Source organism: Apus apus, chromosome 1 (genome assembly GCF_020740795.1).
Source record: "Apus apus isolate bApuApu2 chromosome 1, bApuApu2.pri.cur, whole genome shotgun sequence".
NCBI classification, from domain to species: Eukaryota; Metazoa; Chordata; class Aves; order Apodiformes; family Apodidae; genus Apus; species Apus apus.
The window spans coordinates 124,182,832-124,196,037 of record NC_067282.1 but is presented as its reverse complement, the minus strand read 5'-3'; the positions used below and the strand labels follow the sequence as shown (position 1 = coordinate 124,196,037).

General features: G+C 52.0%; 1 protein-coding gene across 1 annotated transcript; it reads right to left on the bottom strand.

The window, feature by feature from the left end:
• Positions 1-68: 68 nt before the first annotated feature.
• On the bottom strand, positions 69-12,591 carry GNB3 (G protein subunit beta 3). The gene is made up of 10 exons (XM_051608212.1): positions 12,496-12,591; positions 5,975-6,076; positions 5,372-5,410; positions 5,098-5,204; positions 4,938-5,001; positions 4,659-4,821; positions 4,507-4,573; positions 2,640-2,841; positions 1,295-1,511; positions 69-927 (listed from the first exon to the last, which is right to left on the bottom strand). Exons 2-10 carry the CDS (start codon positions 6,029-6,031, stop codon positions 821-823), a joined length of 1,023 nt encoding a protein of 340 aa, XP_051464172.1. The 5' UTR covers positions 6,032-6,076; positions 12,496-12,591; the 3' UTR covers positions 69-820.
• Positions 12,592-13,206: the final 615 nt, after the last annotated feature.

Genomic DNA, 13,206 nt, shown 5'->3' with positions numbered 1-13,206 from the left:
GGGGAGTTGTGTTTGCAGTAGCTCATTGCAATGCTGGAAAGAACACAGCCTGCAGTGCTTGTGTGAGCTTTCTTTATTTGCCTGGGCTATGAAGATCTACAACAGACTTGAAAACATGGGCTGATGGCTACTGGTCAGACCGGGTCATCACACGGTGCAGGAGTGAAGCAAAAAGAGAAGGAACAGCAAGAAGCAGACAATAAATAAGAACAAATAGAATATTCCCTTGTATTCTGGCAGGTCTGAGGGCTACCTTTCCCCCACTTATGCATAGATAAGACTTGAGCCAAGGCTTCCCTATTGGAAAATGTGCCCAATTTACACCAGTTTTTTGTTTGAGGTTACATGATAGAAATTCCAAACCAAATAGATCTCTGAGGCTGCCTGCAAGGATAGAGGGCAGCTGCACAGAGAGGCTGAGTAGATTTAAATTGGGGATAGAGCTTAGTCTGGGACAGAGGTGTTGGCTGAGGGGTCCTGTGAAGGATGGGTGTCAAAGTGGGTAGAGGGTGTCTAAACTGTACTTAAAAGTCCTGAGACATAATGAACAGTGTTTTGTAGGTCTTCAAGCCTGCATGAGGCTGGAAACTACTGGGCTGGTTTTGAGGTGAAGTGCCAGTGTGTGTGCTCCTGCTCCCCAGCTCCTCCTGCTCCCCAGCTCCCTCTGTTCCCCCTTTCCAACCTCTCCTTTCCCTTTCACTCTAGGAGACCCCTACAAGTGACCTGTGTCTAGAGACAAGCGGGAGTGGTAGGTAGGCGTTTCTGTTGTGCTCAGCTGACAATGCTGCTTCCACTGCTCTTTCCCTTCCTGCTGCCATCCTCAGTTCCAAATCTTCAGGAAGCTGTCCCAGGAGCCAGTGGCAACAGCCATCCCATCTGCTGTCACCCCTAGGCAGCTCACTCTGTTGTCATGGCCAGAAAGGATTCCTATGGGGAAAAGAAGAGAGGTCAGGAAAAGAAGTGGGGTCTGGGAGAGCTGAAGGAGTTGTCCACCCTGAGGACATGCAACGTAGGCCGTGTGCCCACACCTCTGTGTATCATGCGGTCTGTTCCTGCGGAACGTGGCACAGTTACCATGTTTGGCAGTAAGAAGAAATTTGCAGAGGAACATTTGTGCATGGCATTCAACCACCACACATGGGACTGGCCAAAGAACCATGTTCTTGGGAAGGTCTGGCTAGCTGAATCCTCTCACAACAAAGCCTCATTTGACCCTGAAGTGACAGTAGGACTAAGGAAGGATGGAGAGAAGACCTTGCAGAGGATGAAAGAGGGTCCTCCAGGAGCCACTCACCCACACGCTCTGCTTTCAAGGAGTCCCAGATGTTGCAGTTGAAGTCATCATACCCAGCAAGCATGAGGCGCCCACTGCGGGAGAAGGCGACTGATGTGATTCCACAGATGATGCTCTCATGAGAGTAGACAATGAGCTCCTGGTCTGCTCGGAGATCAAAGAGGCGGCAGGTGGCATCATCTGAGCCGGTGCAGATGGCCTCACCGTTGGGGAAGAACTGAGGGAGACACACACCAGGTATTCACCAGGCTGTGCCTCACACATTTCCTTCTATCTTCACTTCCCTGCCAACCCCCAGGAGGTCAGGGAGGTAGGAAAACCCAGTGGGACAAGACACTGGAGCATAAAAGTTGAGTCTGCTGAATGGGAAGACCAATGCTTAAGACTTAGTAATCCACTTCCACCTCAAGAAAGCAACTGATGTAGGGGCTAGAGCTATTGCAAGCTGACCTAGTGCTTGAGGAAGGATTATTGTCCCTTTACCTCCAGCTGCTAGTTCAGGGCTTGACAAGTGCCCACCCCTTATCCCCCAGACAGGGTCTGACAATTCAGAGCTACGAGAGCCTTCCTCTCCCTGATCCTCATACCCTTCTCAGACACTTCTTTTCTGTGTCCTTGCTCTGAGGAGCAAAAAGCTTCTTGGGAGCAGGTATGGCAGAAAACCATACAGCTGGTAGGGTAGCCATGGGACAGGTGAGGAAAGCTGTACTACTTGAAGTCAGTCGAGGCTGGTTCCAGCAGCAGGCATGGCAGGGAGCTGGTGGGCTCACTTGGTTAGTGCTGGAGATTTAACTGACATATCTCTTGTCCTGCCACTTCTGGGGCTCTGGTTTGAATCCTTGCCTCTGAGGGAGATGTTTGCCCCCAAACATCTCTGCTGCCTCCTGTGGAGACTTAATCTTCAGAAGACCTCCCTGTGATCCCAAGTTCCCACCTCTGCTGTCTGGAGCTAAAACCCTGAGCTGAGTCAGGTACTCCAGCTGCCTCACTTGTGCCTTGCACCAGGGCTCCTGGAGTATGCCTGAAGCATGGTTCCCAACAGCTGCTATGAGCAAAGTTGTGCCAGCACCTGTGTCAGGGTGCTGAGCTCCACAGACCATGGTGTGCTGGCTGAGTCCAAGCGGTGCTTTGAGTCAGACCCAGGTGCTTTGGTGCCCCAGTGCCAGCAAAAAGGCCCTCAAGTCCTCCCTGCTTCAGACTGGATCATGGGGCCAAGGTCTCCTGAGGCCCCCCCACCCCCACCCAACAGTGACAGCTTCTTCCACCCTTGTCCCAAGGCCCTGTTTCAGAGCTGATCTGCCCTCCATTGTCCTTGCCTGCCCACCGCTGCAGACAGCATACGTACGGAGATGGCGTTGATATCAGACTCGTGCCCCAGGAAGGTCTGACGGCAGCTGCCCTCCCGCACGTCCCACAGTTTGGCAGTAGCATCACAAGCCCCAGAGATGAAGAGTTTGAAGTCTGGGGAGACAGCCAAGCTCATACAGTCTCCGGTGTGACCTATGAACACGGTCTTCTGCTGCCCCGTCTCGATGTCCCAGAGCGCGCTGCGGGAGAGGAGAGAGCTGCTCAGGGCAAGGGCAGGCAGAGCAAACCTGCAGCTGGGCTGGAGAGCTGTCCCACACAAAGGAGAGGAGGGAAGCCATGAGCCTGGCTACAGCATGGGAACACGGGGGGGTATCACTGGAGCCAGCTGTGTGGAACAGGAGAGATCTTCACAGCTGTTACCTTTGCCAAAGCAGAGTTAGCCTAAGGCTGGGGATGTGTGTGAGGTTTGACCATATTCCCACAACAGTTGAAGGGAATATTGAGAGGAGATAAGAAGGACCCACAGGCAAACAGCTGATAAAGGTCCACTGTATCTATTCTCATAGGATGCACAGGCCATGTTCATTGGGATCCCACACTAGGGGCAGGCAAAAAAGCCCCAAGTAACCTTGACCTCTGATGGAACTGCCACATCTTGATTTGTCCTTGGGCAAGAGGTTCTTCCAAAGAAGGTGTTGGGGTGAATAAAGGCTCAGCACTGCGCAGGACCAGAGCACAGCAAAACCTGAGAGCCAGGAATCAAAGCACCCAGGCACGGGCTTTGCAGGTGTCCTTTGCACAGTGGGCAAGATGGGGAAGTAGAGTGTGTATGTGGGCTTCCTATAAACTTACAGAATCATGGAATGGTTAAGGTCATGTCACGTCAAAAGGGCAAAGGTTTACAGGGTGGCTGGGGGTGCAACCACCTACAGTCAACATTTGCCTGTTTCAGAGTTCCACAAGGACTTTCACTGAGACAGCTTTATGAAATTGCCACTTCAGGAGTCCCACCAAAAGAACTTTCACTGTAGCACTTTAAAAACAGCATCTCCCTGTCTCAGAGTCCAGAAAAGGAGTTTTCACTGAGACAGCTAAAAAGCAAAGTTAAGATAATTTATTGATGCAACAGTTAGAACAAGTTCTGGACTGCTGCTGATAAATTCACTAGCTGCAAAGATTTGAGGCTAAGATCGTAAAGAAAAAATAAAACATCCAAGAGAATCAGAAGTGAAAGTCTTAACAAAAGGTGTCTCTGTTTGGGGGAGAAGAGAGGATTTGAGCCCATCGACCTGTCTGGACAGTCGTTGTGCTCCTCCTCCCCAAAATAGGGGATTCTGAGGCTGGTTTCTATTTATTGATGAGATGTGACTAGGTAATAAATAATTTTCTGACTGGTACCTTTGCCAGGCTCATATTGCTGATTAATTAAGAGAGGGGAGGGGGAAAGGACAAGTGTCTGCTCTTGATGCAGATTTCCCAGGTGTCATCATTTCAGCTGATGGATACAACCCCAAGCCACAGAATCTTCATCCTGTTCCAGTAGTCATGCTAATTGCTGGTCATCAAGCTTGCAGTCAAGATGCCCGTGTTTTGTTTTGTTTAATGATGCTTTTTTGTCCTGGGAGAAGTGATACTGTGCTTTGTGAGACCTGACATGGTTCCTACCACTTCCCTGATAGACCTGCTTCTTAACCTGTCTGCCATCAGGAAAAAAAGCACCTGTTCTGCTGAGGGAGAAAGAATGGATGTGGCTTTCTCAGGTGCTCTGTGAGGCCTCCCTGTGTAGGAGCAATTCATCTTCAGACAGTGGATTGCTGCAGAGCAAAAGGGCTGCTCTTGCTGATGTGCCCAGTGCCCATAAGAGCCAGAGGTCATGTCACTAGGATGGAGAAGATAACACTCACCATGTTGTATCTCCAGAGCTAGTCACAATATTGTTGTCATCAAGAAATCGGCAGCAGGAGAGGTAACCTGGGAAGGGAGAAATGGGGCAGAGCTAGAAGAGTGGGGTTTGAAAGCAGAGGGCACCCAGATGGCAGGCAGGTAGCACACATACCTGTATGGGCTGAGAGCTCCCTGCTCACTTTGACGTTGCCTTCACGAGTCTTGAGGTTGTAGATGGAGCACATGTTGTCAAGGCCCCCACAGGCCACAAAATTGCCTGAGGGGGCATAGGCACAGGTCATGACCCAGGAGGAACGCAAAGGGATGGCATGGACCTGGAAGGACCAGAAACCCTGTTGAGACCCTGGCAGCAGAGAGAGCAGGACAAAGGTACCAGCTCTGAGAGGACCCACTTTAGCATCCCAGTTTGCTGCAGCTGGCTGACTCCTACCTTGTTAGTTGTGTACGTGTCCCACACAATCAGTTTCCCATCTTGTGAGGCACTGACCATAAGTCTGGGGGAGAGGAACAAGATCATGTTAGTAACTCTCTTCCCATCAGATCCTCCTTGCTCTTCACACCCGCGTGCTGCCCTACAGCATCTCGCTCACTTGGAGTCTGTGCACCAGTGCATGGCGTAGATCTTGGCCAGGTGCCCACGCAGGGTCCTTCGGGTCCGCATCTGGATGCGCCCAACGACCTCCATCCCGGACACAATCTGGGGAAAGAGTTGGGGCACAGAATTAATCAATCTTGGAGTGGCGGGAGCTTTGCTGCTCCCAGCATCTCTACCTCCTAACTGCTTCCCAACTGCAGAGTCCCCCTTGGAGTGAAGCTACCGGCTTCCCCCCAACACTTACCTGCCCAGCCAGCCCTGTCCCTTACCTGAGCAAGTGTTGTGTCTGCACAGGCTTTCCGGGCATCCTGGATAAGAGACGAGAGCAGAAGAGACAGAAAAAAGCCATCTGAGTAAGGCAATGGCATATGAAATTCAGTGGCATAGCCGAGAGCCCGAGAGCTGCTACGAGTAGGAACTGTGGCTTTGCTGTGTTTGGATTGTGGCCAGCACAGGGGCATCCTGCTCTGTTACCAGTCACACCTCAGAGAAGCCAGCCAGAAGCTACTCAGCACCCAGCTGCCCATGTTACACCCTTCCCACAGAACCTCCCACCTGGCAGAACACCAGACAGAGGAGGCCCTGGGGACTCTCTTTGCTCCCCTGCAGACACAATGGTGTGGCCAGTTCTTTCTCACCACTGTAGAGTCCCCTCCTCTCTCCCTTCTTCTTCCCCTCTGTCAAACTGTGACATCCCCCCACCATGCACAGAAAATCTCCATTAGCACTTAAGGGGCTGTGCAGAACTGCAGAGGGCTCCAAGGATGCAGAGAAAGTTCAACTCCAGGTTGTGACTGAGGAGAGGAGCTCGGGGACTTGGACACAGGGGGTGGCCACACTTCCAGCCATTTCGTGACTGTTGCCAGCATTACCGCAATCTGCTTCTTCAGCTGCTCAGCCTCCTGCTTCATCTGTTCCATTTCCCCCATCCTTCTGACCTAAAGGTTGCTACTCCACACGGGGCAGCCTGGATTCTGGGGAGGGAAATCAAAGGAGAGAGGTGTCAGGTAAATGAGGCACTAATACAACTGCTCAGTTATGAAAAGGTAGGCACCTCTGAGGTGGGCCCAGCAATAACTTCTTGGGTATTCAGAATTATTTCTTTCCTGTGCTCAGTTCTGAGTCCCCTACTACAAGAAGGACATTGAGTTGTTGGAGTGTGTCCAGAGAAGGGCAACCAAGCTGGTGAAAGATCTGGAGCACAGGTCCTACAAGGAGCAGCTGAGGGAACTGGGGTTGTTTAGTTTGGAGAAGAGGAGGCTGAAGGGAGACCTCATTGCTCCCTACAATTACCTGAAAGGAGGTTGTAGGGAGATGGGTGTTGGTCTCTTCTCCCAAGTGAGTAACAACAGGACTTGAAGAAATGGCCTGAAGCTGCACCAGGGAGGATTAAATTGGATATTAGGAAGAATTGATTCACTGAAAGGGTGGTCAGGCACTGGAACAGGCTGCCCAGGGAGGTGGTGGAGGCACCATCCCCAGAGGTATTAACAAATGTCTAGATGTGGCACTTCAGGGCATGTTCTAAAGGGTAGGGTGGGATTTTTGTGAGTTGTGTGTTGTTGTTCATTTTTGTGAGGTGTGTGGTTGTGGTTTTGTGGTTGTTGTTTTTTTTTTGGGGGGGGGGGTTAGTTTTTTTTTTTTGTTGTTGTTGTTTTTGTTTGCTTGTTTTGGTGTTTTTATTCTTTCCCCTGGATGGACAGTTGGACTTGGGGATCTTAGTGCTCTTTTCCAACCATGACAATTCTGTGCTTCTGTGATTCTGTGGTGAATGATTGATAATGTTGTACTGTATCTGGTCAAAGTCCTTAGCACTTGAAAAGTTTGTACTTGGCCTGATGAAATGTCCATTTGGTCTTGTGTCCTGCTTACACATATACTGGCAAGCAGAAGACCTCCAGAACCTCTTGTGCTGAAATTCCAACTGCACTCATCCCCTCACTTCTTTACTTATAACCTCCCCATTTTAGGCCATATCAAGTCCTGGGTCCTCTTCATCAGCTTCTCCCTGCCCCTGGTTAAGCTCATCTCCAGGAGGAAAAATTTCCCGGGGTAAGCCCAGTGGTTATTTCCTATTGTTTGTCCCAGGCAAAGCATCATCAGTCAGTACCCACCAGCTCTTTGGCCACCAAAGAAACAGGAGCTGTTGAGATGCTCTGTTAGGGTCCACTTCTAGTTTGCCATTAAAAAAAAACAACCCACCAAACAACAAAACAAAACACACAAACCAACCCACCAACCAAAGTGGATACCTAGGGACAGACCTAAGGATAACATAAGCAGATAGTGGCATTTCTCCTTCTTTCCTAGCCCCAGATGTCACTGACATACCAAGCTAGAGGCAGCATTACTGTATGCAAGTCCTTGGTGGATTTTTCTTCTACGCGTTTGCCCACACAATTTTTGTGCCCCAAGTTTAGCATCCTGAGTACCCCATGGTGGCAGCTTCCATGGCTTAGTGGCAAGCTCAGCAAAGAAGTCCCTGTTTCTGTTACTCCTGAGTGGCAGTAGTTCCAATTGGTGCTCCCTAGCTTTTGATTTGGGAGAACCAGCAATTAACCAGGACCTCTATTCACCTCAGCATTACTTTTTTAAAAAAATAGATCTTTGTCATACCCGTCTTCATCCATCTCTTTTCCAGACTGCAGACACACTTAGCCATTCCTCCTGTTACCTCTGATGTTCTCTAAGCCCTTTTCAGGTGTTTGCAGAGTATAAATGATACGTTTTTGTAGAGAGGGCAATGAACCAGAACTGTAATCCATAGTCAGGATGGAGGTGCACCATATGATTAGACAGCATCTCTTGTTCTTTCTTCTTACATGCACGTAAAACTTCACCAGTCATTCTAGCATTTTCCAGTCTTGTAGACACATCTGCTCTTCATTGCTTCAGTCTTTCTCCTGACTATGTGTGAGTCTCCAGATGTGCTCCAGGTGTTCTTCATCATTAGAACTTGTGCTTTGCCCCAAGGTCAAAAGCAGCTCCAGCAGCATTTCTGCTTCCAGTCCCTGTGGGTCACATTGCCTCCATTCCTCTCTGGCATGTTGCCTGAAGGCCTTGTTTCCTCCAGCCAAACAGAGCTTTGGGTCCTTCCAGGCCAGGCTGCTTTCTTGCTGTGGGCAAGTACATGCAGATAGCTTCCATGTCCCACCTTTGCTCACTGCTTCACAGAGCTCATTGAGTTCCCCTCCAGAATCCCTTGTTCTGAATCTCTCTCTGGCTGTCCTTTGATCCTCCAGGCAGGGTGAGTTTCTGCTTGGTCAATGACTCCTCAGGTATGGCTTGAGTGTAGGAAAAACAGGGAGATACCCCAGATATCTGGGGAACTACAGGCCTTTCAGCCTGACCTTGATGCTGAGGAAGCCTATGGAGCAGGTCATACTGAGTGCCATCATGTGGCACGTGCAGGACAATGAGGCAATCAGACCCAGCCAACATAGGTTTATGAAAGGCAGGTCCTGCTTGACCAACCTGATTTCCTTCTGTGACAAGGTGACCCATTCAGTGGATAAGGGAAAAGCTGCAGGTGTCTACCTAGACTTAAGAAAAGCATTTGGCACCATTTCCCACAGCATTCTCCTAGAGAATTGCACTCCTTATGGCTTAGACAGGAGTTCTCTTCACTAGGCAAAACACTGGCTGGCTGGCCAGGCCCAGAGAGTTGTGGTGAACGGAGCTCAATCCAGCTGGTGGCCGGTCACAAGTGGTGTTCCCCAGGGCTCAGTGCTGGGGCCACTTCTCTTGAATATCTCTATCGATAGTCTGGGCAAGGGGATCAAGTGCACCCTCAGTAAGTTGGCAGATGACTCCAAGTTGGGTGAGACTGTCGATCTGCTTGAGGGCAGGGAGGCTCTGCAGAGGGATCTGGACAGGCCTGATCAATGGGTATGAGTTTCAACAAGGCCAAGTGTTGGGTCCTGCACTTTGGCCACAACAACCCCAGCAGCACCACAGGCTTGGGGAGGAGTGGCTGGAGAGCTGCCCAGCAGAAAGGGACCTGGGGGTGATGACTGACAGCCAGCTGAACATGAGCCAGCAGTGTGCCCAGGTGGTCAAGGAGGCTAACAGCATCCTGGTCTGCATCAGGAATGGTGTGGCCAACAGGACCAAGGCAGGGATTGTGCCCTCGCACACGGCACTGGTGTTGCCCCACCTGGAGTTCTGTTTTGGGTTCTGGGCCCCTCACTACAGGAAGAGCACTGAGGTGCTGGAGAGTGTCCAGAGAAGGGCAACCAAGCTGGTGAAGGGTTTAGAGAACTAACAGATGAAGGAGCTGGGGCTGTTTAGCCCGGAGCAAAGGAGGCTGAGGAGAGACCTTACCAGTCTTTACAGCTACCTGAAAGGAGGTGGCAGCGAGGTGAGGGTCAGTCTCTCCTCCCAAGCAACAAGCATCAGAACAACGAGTTCTTTTCCAACCAAAATGATGATGTGATTCTACGACACAGTTTTCCCCCAGCTTCCTGAAGGCTTGAGCTTATCCCAGAGGGAGACTATTTCAGGCCATACTTTGCAAGGAAAGAGTTGTACCTGCTGGCTGCCCGCCCGAATGGAGCTGCAGCGCTGCTGCCTCCCCCCTGCTCTGTGCCCGTGCCCTGGCGTGGCTGCTGGCCTCTTCCACTGGCCCCAGCGCCCAGGGAGGGAGCAGAGAGGGCCCTGGAGCCTCTGAGGCAGGTGCCAGAGCAGTGTCCCGGGGCTGCCATGCTGAAGGAACAGGACAGACCAGCACCTAAGGTGGACCCTTCTATTTTTTTTCTTCTCACGGTTTGAGGGAACAGTGGGGAGGGGTTTCTTCCCAACAAGGATGCAGAGCTGCACCTGGTTGAGTCACGCTGGCTGCAAAGAAACCCCTGCATGCACTTCTCCTTTCGGGAGGGGCTGGGCACCCCACCCCACCCACCAGCTGACTAACAGACTGGGGAGATGCTGGGAAGGCCTCGTACCTTTCAGTTGGAGGTTGCACATCCTGTGGTGTTTGCCTCTCAGCTTTGGTGCAGCCAAGCTGTGGGGACAGTGTCCAGCACTACCCCCCAGCACACCAAGTGGCAAACCTGGACTTCCAGCCACCCTGCAGAGACCAGCCCTACCATTGTAGTCCACACCTTCCCCTTTCTCACTTTTACTCAGGACTGATCCTACATCTCCTCCATCAACCCTCAGGGGTGTTTTCCTGCTGGACCACCTCTTCCCTCTCACTCTCTCAGTCTCCTCTGCTTGGCCCCCAGGTGCTTCAAACAGTCATTTCACACATCTTTGGCCATCTGAGGTCACTGTCCATCCATACGTCCTACTCTGTCTTTGTGGACTTCTGCTTTTGCCCACCCAGATCTGCAGGGAGCTGGGAGCCTTGTTCTCTGTTCCTTCCAATTTCTGCCCCAGGCAGAGCTGGCTACACACATCCTGCTCAACACACAGCAGCTGCTCAGTCTTTCTTACACCTCTCCTGTTTTTTGTTCTCATCCTCTTCCCTCCCCTGGGTGTTTCTTCTAAACTCTGGCACTAGCAGAGGAGTGCCAGTCCACAGATACCTGCTGGGTGAAGTTGCACACCCAGATAAGGGGCTTTCAGAGCCGGAAGGCAGATCCGTCGAGGACGGATCAAGAGGGCTAAATATAGAGAAGGTGCAGCTCAGGTTCAGGGCTCTGTCCGAACCTTTAAATCCCTTGGAGGGAGCACTCTAAATGAAGTTGGGCACTGTTCTCAGCCTCCGAAGGACAAGGAGCTATGGATGAGTGATAATAATAGCTCCAGAGCTTCCCCTGTCGCCCCCACACATCATGTCCTGCTGCAATTTGTGGCGAGCGAGTTACCTGGTCCCCAGCAGCCACCCAAGAGGCCCACGGCAGGTGTGCAAAAGAACAGCCCATCGTGGCCATGTAAATTCAGGACAGGAAATGGGGGAAGAGCAGAGGAAAGGAGAAGAGAGTTTGGAGTCTGGCCAAGGCACGCTCCTCCTAGTGGGACAAGTGGGACCTTGGGTTTGCATGTCTCTTGCTGATCCATGGATCAGCTCACAATTGCTTATGGGAGCTGCCCAGCTTGGGTTTAACAGGAAAGGCATCTAAAGGGTGCATGCTCAGTGCCTTCTGGAACCAAGGGCTCTTTCAGGTGGATACTAAGCAGTAGAGGAAACCGAGTCCTGAGGTACCTTTGAAAAAGCAGTTCGCCACCACCACCCCAGCATGACAAAGAGCTACTGACAGGAGGACCTCGGCACCAGCACTGATCCACAGAGTTGTGCTTCCTGCAAGCACCACTGAGGAGGATGGCAGAGCCAACCAAGAGCCTGAGCTTAGTCAATTCATGCCAGCCCTCTTCTGAGGCCTTGGCTGTGCTCATCCCCTTCACAGTTCCTGGCTTCTGAAACCACATTTTGTTTCTTCCGCTGTCCAGCATGATAGTTCTTTCTCAACCTGCCTTTTCTGACAAGCTTGCTGGAGGCACCCACTGTAGCACTCCTATCTGTGGGCACCCAGACCCATCCTGAGCTCTTGGGTGTCTGCTCGTAGCAGACCAAATGTGGCACAAGGCTGGGAGAGGTCTGGAATCATCCACCTGCCTTCTGATACTACACCATGACTTTTAAGGCTATGCTCCTTGCACCATGCCATGGAGCAGCCTGCACCCCAGGAGAATGTCCTGCCGAGCCACCTGCATCCGTCCCTCCTGAGGATGGGGGCACAAGTGATGGGTGGGAAGAAAGGGGAGATGAACCCGTGTATTTTCTATCCTCCAGGCAGCTTGCCCCACAGTGGGGAGGGAGCAGTCCCTCTGCGGGATGCTATAAGTAGGAAAGGGAAAGGTGCAGGAAGGAGGACTGAGTATTAATAAGCAGCATCCCTGGCTCCCTGTGTAATCCCTGGCTGGCCTTGCATGCTCGCCCTGGTGACCCTGGGCTCCTTGGAGAGCCGGATACATAAGATGATCCCCCTCCTCTGTGATGGAGATCAAAGACTGGGGTAAAATTACCCTGCCCTGCTCCTTGCTTTCTGAGGGCTCCTTCTCCACCCAGAAAAGCAGTTGGACGTGCAGGGAAGCAGCTGCAACCAGCTGTGGGCAGGGGCACACCAGCAGTGTGGCACTGGGTACAGGTGGTGAGTGCCAGGTCTCTCTGGGGAGGCACGACCCTCCTGTTCCAGTCTGGAAACTGGTGAGGTTTACCCGCCAAGGGGAGAACAAGCAGCCCCATCCCAGTACAAAGCTCCTCAACACCATCAAGATGCCTCAGCGCTGGCCCCTGCTCTTTCCCCACCACGATCTGCCCTCCCACACCTTCCGATGGGATCACTCCACGTACAAAGACTCCTCACAGCACCGCTCCAAGAAACCCAGGGTCCTGAGTGCCAGGCCCACCAAGGTGACCTCAGGCATGACAACAAGTCAACATCCTTACCCGGATCTGTAGAGAGAGGTGGGTTGCAGCCCCCCTGGATGAGACCCTTGCGGCCTGCCTGCCCCGCTGAGAATGGCAGAAGCCCCTGCGTGGTCTCCACTCCTGCCTGTCCACCCAGCGAGTCCTTTGCTCCCTCTGCTCCTCAGCTTCTCCCAGGACTGATCTCCCCATGGGGAGCTGGAAGGCTGTGGACGGGAGGGGTTGGGGGAGGGCTGATTTCAGAAGCAGCGTCAGGCAAATTAAATCAGACACCAGAGACTTGGGGAAATCGGATTGGGATGTAATGCAAAGCAGGTGGATGGGGAGGGGTGAAAAGAGAGAGTAGCACACTGCTCCTGAAGGGAGAGAAACCATCACAGGCGGATTTCACCCTGTTTATATCAGCAACCAACTAATAAAGTGAAGATTAGCCCAAACAGGCTAGGATTATCAGCCACTAGGGCAGGGTTTGCTGCACCTCACAGACCACAGGAATTCCCATTTTTTCCAGGGACAGTGTGCCACTTGTGTCCCAGGCAGGGTGGGAAGAGGGATGGTGCCACTGATGGTGGCCCTGCCAAGGGAAAACTCATGGCAGGGCTGGGGTCACACCCTCTCTGGGCACCAAACTGGGCTCTGCATGTGGAAAACAGAACAGGGCACAGGGGCCAGGAGTGGCAAAAGATTTGGTGGCGTGCCTTTTGGCAGCCACTTTAGAGGGATGCTGCGAGG

Coding starts and splice junctions, on each gene's coding strand:
- GNB3 (XM_051608212.1), bottom strand. CDS start 6,031: ATGGGGGAAATGGAACAGATGAAGCAGGAGGCTGAGCAGCTGAAGAAG. Junction 5,002..5,097: donor CACTGGTGCACAGACTCCAA/GTGAGCGAGATG, acceptor CCTCTCCCCCAG/ACTTATGGTCAGTGCCTCAC. Junction 928..1,294: donor CTTGAAAGCAGAGCGTGTGG/GTGAGTGGCTCC, acceptor TTTTCCCCATAG/GAATCCTTTCTGGCCATGAC.